The sequence below is a fragment of the Pristis pectinata genome, chromosome 35 (assembly GCF_009764475.1).
Source record: "Pristis pectinata isolate sPriPec2 chromosome 35, sPriPec2.1.pri, whole genome shotgun sequence".
Taxonomy (NCBI): domain Eukaryota; kingdom Metazoa; phylum Chordata; class Chondrichthyes; order Rhinopristiformes; family Pristidae; genus Pristis; species Pristis pectinata.
Window position 1 is genome coordinate 5,369,191 of NC_067439.1, and position 14,792 is coordinate 5,383,982.

The 14,792-nt window shown below is 49.5% G+C and overlaps 1 protein-coding gene across 7 annotated transcripts in view; it reads right to left on the bottom strand.

The window, feature by feature from the left end:
- LOC127586296 (HHIP-like protein 2) overlaps nucleotides 1–14,792 on the bottom strand; it is a 90,079-nt gene that overhangs the window by 12,111 nt on the left and 63,176 nt on the right. For all 7 annotated transcript variants that reach the window (XM_052044114.1, XM_052044120.1, XM_052044116.1 and 4 more), the window contains exons 7-9: nucleotides 14,315–14,396; nucleotides 8,927–9,009; nucleotides 7,230–7,553 (exon numbers count right to left, since the gene is read on the bottom strand). In XM_052044114.1, the coding sequence (XP_051900074.1) occupies nucleotides 7,230–7,553; nucleotides 8,927–9,009; nucleotides 14,315–14,396 (489 nt within the window). The remainder of the gene's footprint in view (nucleotides 1–7,229; nucleotides 7,554–8,926; nucleotides 9,010–14,314; nucleotides 14,397–14,792) is intronic.

Below are 14,792 nucleotides of genomic sequence, written 5' to 3' on the forward strand. Positions count from 1 at the left end.
GCGACAAGAAATGTTCCAGGTCGGAGGCGGAAAGGCAGGTGCTGGCGTTGAGCAGGCGGCTTTTCAGGAGCCGGAGCTCCTGGCGGAGTCTGTCCTCATGGGGCCGCTCCACCAGAGACACGGTGAGGGCTCCGAGCAACAGGTAGCACAGGTAGAAGAGAGCGAGGATCGGCAGGGGCTGGAAGGGATACCTGCACTCCCCCATCGGCGGAGAGCCGGCCGAGCTTCCGTCTGCACGGCTCCGGGCTCAATCACTCGCTTCCTGCAGTGAGCGCCGTCGGGTGAGGCTGAGGCAGGTGCTCAAACATCTCTACCGGCTGCTGCACTTCCTCCTCTCGTCCGCTCCTCCCCTCCCTTCCCTTCCCTCCATCTCCCCCCTTCCCCTCCATCTCCCCCTTCCCTTCCCCTCCATCTCCCTCCTCCCCTTCCCCTCCATCTCCCTCCTCCCCTTCCCCTCCATCTCCCTCCTCCCCTTCCCCCTCTCCTCTCCCCTCCCTCCTCTCCCCCCTCCCCTCCTTCCTCCATCCCTCCGTCTCCCCCCCCATCTCTCCCTCCGTGTTGGAAAAATATTATTTTGTATGAAGTGTCTCCTGCACTGGGTCTCCTAAAAGCAGTCTCTCAGTGCCCGTCATCATTCTGAAAGTCTTTCTTTGATCAGCGCTCAGCCTTTTCTCAAGAGAAACCCCCAGGTCTATTCACCCTTCCGTGCAGCCCCTCAGAAGTCTGGGATATTCCATGTGCATCTATTGTCCCCATGTCCAGTGCCTGTGTACTCTTTGGACAGTAGGGTGACCAGAACTGCACGTCACACTGCAAGTGTAGCCTAGCCAAGGTACTGCACAGGTTTAGCACAAGATCCCTTCAGGAAAAAATAACCCCGTTTCATGTTTGCCTTTTTAAATAGCCTATGACACAATTTTATTTAATGATTATTGTATTTGCAATATCCTTCTGTTCCTTTTTTATCTAGAAATGCATCTGTCGACTACTAAATAGCCTCCCTAATATCCGTACCTAAATAGATTGGCTTACACTTATTTATGTTGAACTTCACTGACCAATTATTTTTCCGTTCTGCAAGTTTATTCATTCTGATTAACCCTGCACATACTCTTGATTAGATAATTGGCTGTTCCATGTGGGACACACCTAGCTACAAGTGTGACCTGCCAGCAGGAAGCATTGCAGACTCACCAACAAATTACCTCATCGCCATTGTGTTAAGCAGAGAACATAGATTTTAGGGTAAAGGGGAAAGAGATTTAGAGGGGATCTGAGGGGGACCTTTTTCATCCAAGGGAGTGGGGAGTACCTGGAACACACTGCCCAAGAGAGTGGAAGTAGAGTCACTTAAGAAGAGTTGTTTAAGAAGTGACGAGGCAAGCACTTGAAATGCCTCAGCATTAAAGGCTGTGGGGCCAAGTGCCAGAAGAAGGTCAGCATGGGCATTGTGGGCCAAATGGCCTGTTTCAATGCTGTATGACTTTATGAAACAAGGGCTCAGCTACACTGTGGGATGAAGACGTTGAGTGGACTCTGCCTTTTCCCCTTGGAGCGACGGAGGATGAGTTAGTGTGCAAATTCAATAGAGACTGTGAGTCATTGAGAGCGAGAGAGTCAGTATGTGTGAGAGAGACAGAGAGAAGGCCAGTGTGGGAGAGAGACGATGTACTGTGTGTGAGCCAAGGCTCAGAGTCAGTGTGTGTAAGTGGATGAGATATTGTGTGTGTGTGTGTGTGTGTGTGTGTGTGAGAGAGAGAGACAAAGGGGGAGAGAGAGAAAGATTGAATGTCTGGGGAGAGTGAATGTGTGATGGACAGAGAGTGGGTATGGGAGAGAGTTTGAGTGATGAGGGTCTGTGAGATGAAAAAAAATCGTGCGAGAGAGTCAGTGCGAGAGTGAGCGAGCTTGCACTCAGCACTGATGGCCTGGGCTAAACAGTTGAAGTGTTGCAGAACCTGCAATATGATCATTTAGTTTGTGTTTTAACAATCGTTTATAACAGTGAAAATCTGTGATACTGTAACTTCACACCCCGCCAGTAAGAGGCGCTGAGTTCCACGAACCCACAACACTTGGACATCAGCCACGGTTTGGTCGATGTTCTCTCCTCTCCAAGACCGATGGCCATGGGTTCAAGTCGGACTCCGGAGCCTTCAGCAACGAAAGTGTATCCCTGAGGGAATGCTGCACCGTGAGAGGTTTTCTTTCAGATGAGATATTTAACCAAGGCCCCGTCTGCTCTCTTAAGAGAGTGCAAGATCCCAATACAGCACAGTGGTGCGGCAGGTAGTGCTGCTGCACAGCTCCAGGTTCAACCCATGTAACTCTTCCCTTCCTGCCATCCAGGGACCCACCTGCTGTAGTGGTTCACAATGTGGTCTCCTCTACAATGGCAAAGCCAAATGCAGGTGATTGCTCTGGGCTAACCTGTCTGGGTGGAGATTCCCACTGCCCGCCACTTGAATTCTCCATCCCACCCTCCTGTGTTGTTAGTGTAGCCCAACGCAAACTGGAGGACCAGCACCTCATCTTCCCTTGGAAAAACACTGCAGCCTCTGGACTCGGTAACTCCAGGTAACTCACTTTCCCTGTCTGTATCAGGACCGGTCATTTCTGCTCTTTCACCTGTGACGTAGGTTCTGCTTTTCTCTCTCCGGCCTGAACTGCTGAGAACGTCCCACATTCCTGCTGTTAGCAGCGCACAGTACAGATGAAGCGGTGTGATCACCGCCCAACTGCCCCAATTAACCTATTTCAGTGGTTGCCCCATTACCATAGCAACCCTGGCCTGGCCCATCACAGACATCCCCTTCGTCCTGTCCATGGCTTCTAACAACTTCTCTGCAGCTTAAAATGACAATAAAACTCCAACAGATCCCCTGTCCCCTTGGTCTGAACTCGCGAAGGTTTGGTATTGGACTCACGGGTGCTTCTTTCCAGCACTCCCTCTGATATACCGGGGCCCTGGTTGCCACACTCCCTGCACACTCACCGGGGCCCTGGTTCCCACACACCCCTTAAACTTGAGACACAAGATACTGAAGATGCTGGAATCTGGAGCAACAAACAAACTGCTGGAAGAACTGAGGGTCAGGCAGCATCTGTGGAAGGAAATAGACAGTCGACGTTTCGAAACCCTTCATCTGTGCTCCCTTTAAACACACAGTTTCGAGATTCCCTTCAAAACTTACCAGTTCCTATGATCTCTTTAAACTCACTGGGGCCCTGTTGCCCACGTTCCCTTACAACTTGCACGGTTCACTGGAAAAATTATTATACTGCTGTGTAATATCTAAAAAAAACTGAAATAAAAGTGTGCGTTGTGCCATAAACAGGAATAACATCCGACAGTCCGTAAAACCAGCCAGTCCAACACCACCAAAGTCCTGGGAGTGATGGATTGTAGGAGGTTTAATGTCCAAGTGTTTATACAGAGCAGTTGAGCTGTGGAATTCACTGCCTATGGAGGATATAGGAAACTGAACCTTGCCCTTCATAGAGAATTGAGGGAAATAATTTGTGTAGAAATAGGATTCAGTGATCGTCTGACAGGAGTTGGAATGGACCTGATGGGCCGAATGAACTTGTGGTTCTACTCCACCATTCACTGGGCGTGACGTACATCCACAGACCCTGCCTCACTGAAAACCCCACCCTCTGATTTTAGGTCACCTTCAGTTCGCGGTTCACCATGCCAAGGGAAATGCATTAGACACACGTAGACAGGCGTGTTTCAGCTGAAGTTACCTGGAGGGATTACAGAGGGACAGCTCAGTACTACTGTGTGGTTGGTACAGCAAGTAGGGACTCCGGTTTGATCCTGACCTCCGGTGCTGTCTGTGTGGAGTTTGCACATTCTCCCCGTGTCGGCGTGGGTTCCTCCGGTGTTCCACGACAGAAACACAAGTCCCTCTCTTTACCCTGAGAAGGTGATGCCCTGACTCCACAACCTAATGCTGCCTTAGACATAGAGAGATACAGCACGGAAACAGGCCCTTCGGCCCACCGAGTCTGTACTGAACATCCACCACCCATTTACACTTTATTCTCCCCACATTCTCATCAACCAGCTCCAGATTCTACCCGTGTGGGCACTTCCGGTGGCCAGCTGACCTACCACACATGGGGGGAAACGAAAACACCCACCTGGTCACAGGGAGAGTGTGGAAACTCCACACAGGCGGTGCCGGAGGTCACGACTGGACCCGGGTCTCTGACGCTATGAGGCAGTGGCTCTACCCACTCCACCACCCCAAGTGGTGTTGCCCAATGGGGTGAAGTGGGTGATCTCCCTGTGCGTGGAAGTGAGATGGCTTCCATGTACAAGGAGGGCACCAGACCTGGGTGCTCTGGTTTCCTCCCACATCTCAAAGACAGAAGAACACAAGAGAACAGGAGTAGGCCACTCGGCCCCTCAATCTCCCATCGGGCAGAAGATACAAAAGCCTGAAAGCACGTACCACCAGGCTCAAGGACAGCTTCTATCCTGCTGTTATGAGTGGAGGTCGGTGACCAGTGGTGTACCTCAGGGATCTGTAATGGGACCCTTACTATTTGTGATTTTTATAAATGACCTGGATGAGGAAGTGGAGGGGTGGGTTAGTAAGTTTGCGGATGTCACGAAGGTTGGGGGTGTTGTGGATAGTTTGGAGGGCTGTCAGAGGTTACAGAGGGATATAGATAGGATGCAGAGTTGGGCTGAGAAGTGGCAGATGCAGTTCAACCCAGATAAGTGTGAAGTGGTTCATTTTGGTAGGTCAAATATGTTGGCGGAATATAGTCTTAATGGTAGGACTCTTGGCAGTGTGGAAGATCAGAGGGATCTTGGGGTCTGAGTCCATAGGATGTTCAAAGTGGCTGCGCAGGTTGACTCTGTGGTTAAGAAGGCATATGGTGTATTGTCCTTCATCAATCGGGGAATTGAATTTAGGAGCTGGGAGGTATTGTTGCAGCTATATAGGTCCCTGGTCAGACCCCACTTGGAGTACTGTGCTCAGTTCTGGTTGCCTCACTACAGGAAAGATGTGGAAGCCATAGAGAGGGTGCAGAGGAGATTTACAAGGATGCTGCCTGGGATGTGGAGCATGCCTTATGAAAGCAGGTTGAGGGAACTCAGCCTTTTTCCTTGGAGAGACGGAGGATGAGGGGGGACCTGATAGAGGTGTATTAGATGATGAGAGGCATTGATCGTGTGGATAGTCAGATGCTTTTCCCAGGGCTGAATTGGTGGCCACAAGAGGACATAGGTTTAAGGTGCTGGGGAGTAGATATAGAGGAGATGTTAGGGGTAAGTTTTTTTACTCAGAGAGTGGTGAGTGCGTGGAATGGGCTGCCAGAAACGGTGGTGGAGGCTGATACGATAGGATCTTTCAAGAGACTGTTAGGTAGGTATATGGAGCTGAGTAAAATAGAGGGCTATGGGTAAGTTTAGTAATTTCTAGGGTAGGGACATGTTTGGCACAGCTTTGTGGGCCAAAAGGCCTGAATTGTGCTGTAATTGTTCTAATCCTGTCCTGCCATCCAATCTGACCCTTGTAACTGTGGTCCCTCAATGCAGGAACATTATAGAATGGATGTGAAGGTATACGAATGGTTCCTGGGTTGAGAGACTACAGTTACATGCCTGATCCACCATTCAATATGATCATGGCTGATCTCTGCTGGCCTCTCTGTGCCAGCTCCCCATAGCCCTCAATTATTGGTCTTTCAAATATTTCACGTCATACAAGTCAGTGATAATAAATCTGATTCCGATATTTATCTACCTCCACCTTGAATATACAGTCATAGAGTCACACAGCACGGAAACAGGCCCTTTGGCCCAACTCGTTCATGCTGACCAAGGTGCCCATCTGAGGTAGTCCCATTTGCCTGGATTTGGCCCATATTCCTCTCAACCCTTCCTATCTATGTACCATAGATCTGGCCTCCCACCACTATCGACGGCAGAGAATTCCAGAGAGTCACCCCCCCCTCCGAGAGAAGATGTGCCTGTCAGTGGGATGACTGGCCGCTGTGAGTGTTCCCTGGCGTGTGGGTGAGTGGGGGGAGAACGTGAGGAGAATAAAGTGGGATTAAACTCAGTATTGAATACAGTACTCCAGACGTGGCCTTAAAGTCTGGTTAGGCTGCATCTGGAGCACTGCATTCAATCCTAGTCACTCCATTATGGGAAGGACATGGAGGCTTTGGAGAGGGTGCGGGAGAGGTTTCCCGGGACGCTGCCTGGATTAGAGGGTATGAGCTATAAGAAGAGGGTGGACAAACTTGGGTTGTTTTCTCTGAAGTGGTGGAGGCTGAAGGGAGACCTGATAGAAGATTATGAGAGGCATAGTTAGAATAGGCAGCCAGTGTCTTCTTCCCAGGGTCAAATCGTCTAATACTAGGTGGCATATATTTAAGGTGAGTGGGGGGGGAAGTTGATAGAAGATGTGCGGGACAGTTTTTTTTTTACACAGAGTGGTGGGTGCCTGGAATGCACTGCCAGAGGTGGTGGTGGAGGCAGATACGATAGAGGTGTTTACGAGTCTCTTAGAATGTGTACCTCTCTAACCCTGAGTCAAGGGGCACTGGATACTGTAACTCCCTCTCTAACAGAGTTAACACTGTACATTTCAATACACATTCTTATAAAGAGAATTCTCTTGGAGAATGGAGGAATATGGACATTGTGTGGGCAGAAGGGATTAGTTCAGATAGGCGTTTAATTAGTTCAGCACAACATCGTGGGCTGAAGGGCCTGTTCCTGTGCTGTTCTACATTCCAATGTAGGATTAGTGGAAAGGGTGTTCGATGGTCGGCATGGACTGGGTGGACCGAAGGGTCTGTTTGACCGTGCACCGAGCAGAGGTGATGCGGCGGATGGTAAGGCCCCCATCACCTCTTCCCCCGAGACATCTATGGGCCCTTGCGGCGACAGACAACGCCAGCATCCTCGTTGTGCGAGCAGTTGTGCTCGCCGATAGGTGAGTGCAGGCACCGCAGCAGACTCCTCTCGGTGCCCGCGCACCGCATGTCGTCCAGGAGGATGCGCAGGGCGCTACCGGAGCCAAACTCCGCCTTCCGGGCGGCCCGGACCGCACCCGGGTAGCCCATCTGCCGACACACCACAGCCGCCGCCCTGGCGTCCCACGAGTCGTCGCACACTGTCCCCCACTCGCCGGCCAGCCAGACCTCCACCCTGCCCCGCCCAGGAGCGCCACCCGTCCCTGCCAGCCGCACCGCACCTTCCCGCGGCTTTGTGCGCTTCCTCTTCCTCGCCGAGCTGGGCCGACCCTTCCTCCTGTCTCCCCCTCTGGGCTTGGCCGACTGTTTAGGCAATCTACTGCTGGTGGCCGGTCTGGACGTGGTGCTCTTCGGCGGGCCCGGTGTCGGCCGGCGCCTACTCGGAGCGGCTGGGCGGGGGGCAGATGTCGCATGCCGGGCTCTCTCCCTCGGGGACGCTGTCGCTTTCGGCCTCTGCGTTGGAGCGCGGCCAGCAGTCGGCGTGGGGCTGGCGGTGGTCGCTCTCGGAGGTGCCGGGGTGGTGCCGATGGAGTCATCAATGAGTTCTGGGGAGATGCACAACAGTGGGTCCGGGTCAGTCAGTGTCATTTTCACCCTCTGGGATCCTCCCCGACCCCCAAACCAACCCAACACAGCTGAAAGCATATTGACAGCACGGTATACTGTGAACTCCTCTGTAAACCGGGGTCACAGGGCACTGGATATAGTAACTCCCTCTCTAACCCGGGGTCATGGGGCACTGGATACAGTAACTCCCTCTCTAACAGAGTTAATACAGTACACTTTAATACTGTCTCTAACCACAAGTCACGGATAACATTGGACTCTGTAACCCCTTCTCTATCCCAGGGATGGATATTACTGGATACTGTAGCTCCCTCTCTAACCCTGAGGTGCAAATATCACTGGACATTGTAATCTGCTCTCTAACTCTGACACTGTCCTTTAATACTTTCTCTAACCACAATTTATGGACCACATTGAACTCTGTAACACCCTCTCTAACCCTGTCACAAATATCACTGGTCACTATAACTCCCGCTCTATCCCAGTCACAGATAATACTGGGCATTGTAACTCCCTCTCCAACCCTGAGTCAAGGATGGCACTGGATACTGTAACCCTCTCGCTAACCAAGTATCACAGGACACTGTAACACCCTCTTAAAGTGGGAGTCAAGGTTAGCACTGTACATTTTAACACCCTAACAGATAACACTGGACACTGTAATGCCCTCTTTAGCCCAGGATTATGGATAACTGTACACTCTAACACCCTCTCCAACCCAATGTTATAGACAGCACTGAATACTGTAACCCCTCTCCAATCCAGCGTTGCAAATATCACTGGATACTCTAACCAACCCCCCCATCTAACTCAGTCATTATTAGCACTGTACTCTTTAATACTTTATTTAACCACACCACGGACGACATTGGACTCCATAACCCCCTCTCTATCCCAGAGTCATGGATATCACTGGACATGGTAACTCACTCTCCAATCCCAAGTCAAGGATGGCACTGGATACTGTAACTCCCTCTCTAACCCCAAGTCCTTGAATCCCGTGTTAACATCAAGCACCTTACCACCACCAGCCCCCACCTCTTCTAATCTGATGCCACTGCACTTTCAGGTGACAATGAAACAGTGGCAATGAATCAAAAGCGGAAGTGTGGCAGCAACGTGATCAATACGTGACAGGATGTAATGTGATACTTGCAAGCTGTGTGTTCTGAGAATTATAGAAGCTCCAGCCTGGTTATGTAACAGATTGCAGTGTGCAGAAGCTGCATGCGGTTAAGATGCAGCCTGGTTCTGATTTACTGAGCAGCAATGCATGTCCTTTGTTACTACAGTAGGAGCTAAATCATCAGTTGAGATTTTATATAAAATTCAGCGGCAAAAAGACACTCACTTTCCTTCGGACGAAAACGAATCAACTTCCCCTTCACAGTCACAGGCGTAGGTTTAAAGCGACATTTCCCTGGCGGCGCACGGCTTGAAGAGAAAGAGAACCACCCCACCCCAGCCCCGTCACCGGGGGTTGGGGGTGAGGTTAAAAGATGAGAATTAAGTAGGATCGAACTCAAAAGGGTAATGGAGCTGTGATTAGGTTGGCAGGAAGGGTGGTCAAACCAGCCAGGAGGATGAGTCAGCTGACAGAGAAAGTGACTCATAGAACACTACAGCACAGTACAGGCCCTTCGGCCCACAATGTTGTGCCGACACTTTATCCTGCTCTAAGACCTATCTAAACCTTCCCTCCCACATAGCCCCCTATTTCATAGCCCACTCAGATCATGGATCGTAGAGTGAAACAGCAGGGAAGCAGGCTCTTCGGCCCACCGTCCATGCTGACCATTTAGCACCCTTTTACACCAATCCTATACTAATCCCATTTTATTCTTCCCAGATTCCTATCAGCTCCCCTCAGATTCTCCCCTTCACCTACACATTACAGCGGCCGGCCAATTGACCCACCAACCCGCATGTCGTTGGGATGTGGGAGGAAATCTGAGCACCCGCGGTGGGGAGGGGGGGAACCCACGCGGTCATGGGGAGAACATGCAAACTCCACACAGACAGCACCGGAGGTCAGGATCGAACCTGGGTCTCTGGAGCTGTGAGAGCCGCTCTACTAGCTGTGCTACTGTGCCGCCCATAGTAGAGACCAAGGAAGAGGTAACTTCTCTGGATTAGTTTTCATCCATCACAGTGATTTCTAGATTTGTTAAAACATTGGTTTCAACACCTCTCACTGCCTGTCACTCAGTCAGCCCGTTTGCAAGTATCATCTAAGGATGAGCTTCAGATCAAGTCTCTGCTCCATCACTCTGCTGTACGATCACCTCACTCCAGCCACACCGGTGCCTCCCTCACTCCATTAGCCAAACCTCTGACCCTAACCACAACCCACACCAAGTCCCATTCACCCACCTCCTCTGTCTTTGATGACTGACTCAGGGTTCTGGTTAAGCAACAGCTCAATTTCAAAATCCTCCTCTTTGTTTTGAAACCGTCATCCCGCTCCTCCCCTCCTCTTCCACCTCGACAAGATCTCTGCATCTCTCCGTTTTGGACTCTATGAATTTAATCGCTCCATCGGTGACCGTGCCCAAGTGTAGCGGTTAGTGTGATACTATTACAGCGCCAGCGACCCGGGTTCAATTCCCGCTGCTTTCTGTAAGGAGTTTGTACGTTCTCCCCGTGTCTGCGTGGGTTTCCTCCCACATTCCAAAGACGTACGGGTTAGGAAGTTGTGGGCGTGCTATGTTGGCGCCGGAAGCGTGGTGACACTTGCGGGCTGCCCCCAGCACACTCTACGCAAAAGATGCATTTCACTGTGTGTTTCGATATACATGTGACTAATAAAGATATCTTATAAACCTCTCCGCCTCTTTCATTCCCTTCGACATGGCCCCTAAACCTCCCTCTCTGACCAACTTATCCTGAAGGAGTTGGTGACAAAGTAACTCTCCTATAAAGAGTGTCAGGATATTTTGGTTATGTTAATAATGCTAACGAAATGAAAGTTATTGTAAAATGCAGTTTTAGGAAAGCACAAAGAAATACATTTGTCACAGCAACCAGGTAATGGGGCGATCATTTAAAACTGAGCTGTGTAGTAAACTTCTTCTCGCAGAAGGTGATGAATCTCAGGAATTCTCTGTCCCGGAGTATTGTGGAGGCTGGACCATTGGGATATTTAATGAGGAAGTAGATCAGGGAATTGAGGGCTGTGGGGAACTGGAGCAGATGAGATGAGGCCTGGGGCAGATCACCCAAGATCAGACAATGGCAGGGCAGGCTCGAGGGGCCAAGTGGCTTACTCCTGCTCCTACTTTCTTCTGTTCAGTCACCCAAAGAATAGTTAATCGTTAATAGTTAGCGCAACACTATTACAGTGCCAGCGACCCGGGTTCAATTGCAGCCGCTGTCTGTAAGGAGTTTGTACGTTCTCCCTGTGTCTGCATGGGTTTCCTCCGAGTGCTCCAGTTTCCTCCCACATTCCAAAGATGTACGGGTTAGGAAGTTGTGGGCATGCTATGTTGGCGCCGGAAACGTGGCGACACTTGTGGGCTGCCCCCAGCACACTACGCAAAAGATGAATTTCACTGTGTGTTTCAATGTACATGTGACTAATAAAGATATCTTATCGCTTATTGCCCATCCCCAACTGCCCTTGAACCGAGGGGTATGTTAGGCCACTTCAGAGAGAAACTGAGAATCAACCTCATTGGCTGGGTTGGAGTCATGAACAGGCCAGAGGGGTGCAAGGTTGGTACATTCCCTCCCTCGGAGGGCATCAGTGAACCAGATGGGGTGGCGATGCAAAGGACTTCGCTCAAGAGCGCATAATCCAAAGAAGTGCAGAGGAGTTTTCGCTGGTGTTTCGGAGGCGAGATTCATCCCACTGCCAACAGAACCGATAACACATTGTCCAGTCATTATCAATGGGATCTTGCTGCATTTTAAAAATTTATTCCCGAATCTACCGCTTTTGACCTTCTGCCTTCACCAGCCAGAGATGACCTGTGGAATTCCCTCTCTAAAACCGTCTGCCTCCATTCTGCATTAACATTCTCCTTAAACCCTGCCTCATTAACAAATATTTGGCAGCCCTGCTCTCACATAGCTTGGTGTCAGATTTTGTTTGGTGACATCCTTGTGTGGCACTCTGTTAAACCTTAAATATTCTGGGTGGTGCAGCAAGTAGAGCTGATACCCAAGAACTCCAGTGATCTGGATTCAATCCCTGAGCTCCGTCGTTGTCTGTGTTTGCACGTTCTCCATGCAACTGGGTGGGGTTCCTCCCAAGTCCTAAAGATGTGCGGGTCAGTAGATTAATTGGCTGCTGTAGGTTGCCCCTTGTGTGTAGGTGAGGGGTGGAATCTGGGGGGGGGGGGGGGGGGGTTTGAGATGATGGGAATGTGCGGAGAATAAAAATCGGATCTGCATAAGTTTAGTGTAAATGGGTGCTTAATGGTCGGCAAGGATTTGGTGGGATGAAGGGTGTTTCCCTGTTGTATGACGCTATAACTCTAAAATGTGGGTGTTACTGGGGGACCAGCATTCCTGGCCAATCCCTACTTGCCCTGCTCCTTGTCAGGATGTAACTCACTCTTCCATACACACACTTACTCCACTGAGTAGCTCCGTGATGTTTCAGTAGACTGTGAAGGTAACCCACAATGTTGCTGGATATGTTAATGATAGCTAGACAGTTACGTTACCAAACTAGTAACCAACACCCTGGACCATTGATACAAAGACATGAGCTCAATTCTGACCATGGACGAATTTAAACGGACCTGTGAATATCAGGAAGCTCATATCAGTAATGATAGCTTCAAACCACTGAATTGATGTAGAAACCCGTCTGATTCCTGACTCCACTGGAGTCACCAGTTTGTGTGACTCCAGACCCACCAGTATGGTTGAGCCCCAACTCTCTCCTTGGTTCAGGCACAATTAGGGATGGATAAGAAATGCTGGTATTACCAGTGGCACCTTCATCCTGTGACTAAATAAGTTGAAGTAAGATGTGGATTTCCTTCCTTGAGTGAAGTTAGTGAAGCACTCGGGTTTTTACAACTATCTGGTAGCTTTAATGTCAACATTGAGTTTATTGTCATGTGTACATATATGCACAATGAAAAACATACTTGCAGCAGCATCACAGGGGCATAGCATCAGATAAGCAGCATTCACAAGAAAAACATAAATTATACACAATTTTTACAAGAACGAATGCAATTAGAACAAAAAAAAAGTCAGTGAAAAGTGATCATAGTGTCACTATACTGAGGTATTGATTAGGGTTTGGTTCAAGAACTGAATGGTTGAAGGGAGGTAGCTGTTCCTGAACCTGGTGGTGTGGGACTTCAGGCATGGTCATTATTACCAATCCTAGCTTTTTATTCCTTTATTTATTGGACTACACAGCAGATGGTGCTGCTGCCTCACAGCTCCAGCGACCCAGGTTCAATCCTGACCTCGGGAGCTGTCTGGGTGGAGTTTGCATGTTCTCCCCGTAACAGTGTGGGTTTCCTGCTGGGTGTTTTGGTTTCCTTCCCAGCCCAGGGACGTGCAGGTTGGCAGGTTAATTGGCTGCTGTAAATTGTAAATAGTGTAGGATAAATGGCTAGAAAAGAATCAAAAGGGGATTTGATGAGCATGTGAGAGAGAGAATAGATTAGTACAGGGAAATAAGGGGAATGGGACTAATGGGATTGCTCCCACATTATTTTTGTTTTCTGCAATTATAAGATGAAAACTGAATTTAATTTCCCCAGCTGCCATGCTGATTTGAATTCATGTCTTTAAATCGCTGGTGGTGAAATCACAGCCCATTTGCCCAGAAAGGATATGAAGCAAGAACCAAACTTTTTTCTTTAAACAACTATCTCGCAGTTTCGTGGTCACCCTTATTGTTGAAGTGGAGAGGGTCCACTTCAGACTGAACCACCTGATTGGGACTGAGCTAAAATTCATCAAACAATAACTCAGGTCAGAAAGCAATTGGAATGACTACAGAGAATTCCTGTGGAGACTTCCTGATTCCAGGAATGGGGGAATGGTCCTACGAGGAGAGATTAAGCAGATTGGGTCCGTACTCTCCGGAGTGAGAGGTGATCTTACTGAAACGTACAATTTTTTTTTACCCTGCTCAACAGCGTAAATGCACGAATGTCTTCCCCCGGCTGGGGTGTCTAGAACCAGGGGCCACAGCCTTGGAATCAGGGGTTGGTAGCTCAGGAGAGTGAGAGGAAAAGAAACTTTTTCACCCAGAAGGTGGTCAGTCTTTGGAATTCTCGACCCAAGAGGCTGTGGAGACTTCGTGTAGTCAAGACAGAAACTGATGGTTTTTTGGACAATAAGAGAATCAAGGGAAACAGAGTTGGTGCAGTAAAGTGGAGCTGAAGTAAAAATTTAGCCACTGAATGGTGGAGCAATGTATAGGGACCTATTAGCCTAAATTCCTACTTTCCATGTTGGTAAAGGTAATTAACACAGAATTAATTATCCTTCCATTAGTTGACTGGGTGAAGCAAGTGTTTATCCAATGGAATGGGCTGAATGGCTTGGAATTATCTTGTGTGCATTCCCCATTTAACCAGGAGCCATTGAGCAGCAGGGGCTGGGTTCAATGGCATAATTACAGCTGCAACTCCTCAGACCGCCAGCAGAGGGTGGCAAGAGGCAGAGCAAGCCTTAGGTTTAGTTCACTCTACGTTGCTCCTGGCTGGGGTAGCTGCCTTGGTATCACAAGTCGGAATGTTAAAAGAAAGTAGCTGCTTACCGGGAAGGGTCGACTAATTTGTACAGTGTCCCCGCTGGTGCATAAGCGCTGGGGTTTCCGCTGGACATGAAGTAAAGTTCGCCTGTGAGGAGCAGAGATGTCAGAGTCACAACCACACATCACAGAGTAACGGGAAAGGGCGGTGAAGTCAGAATTGTACAGTGTAGAATCAGGAGTTACAAACAATCTGCTGGAGGAAGTCAGCAGGCCGAGCAGCATCTGTGGGGGGGGGGGGGGGGGGGGAAATCGTCAAACGTTTCGGGTCGGGACCCTGCGTCAGGACTAAGATCCCGGATAATTCCATATCCCTCTATGCCCTGCTCATTCAAATACCTGACCAGATGCCTCTTAAATGTTGTTACTGTTCCTGCCTCCAACACCTCCTCCAGCAGCTCATTCCAGATACCAACTGAATCATTGTGTGAAAAGTTGACCCCTCGGATCCCCTTTTAACCTCCTCCCTCTCACCTTGAACCTA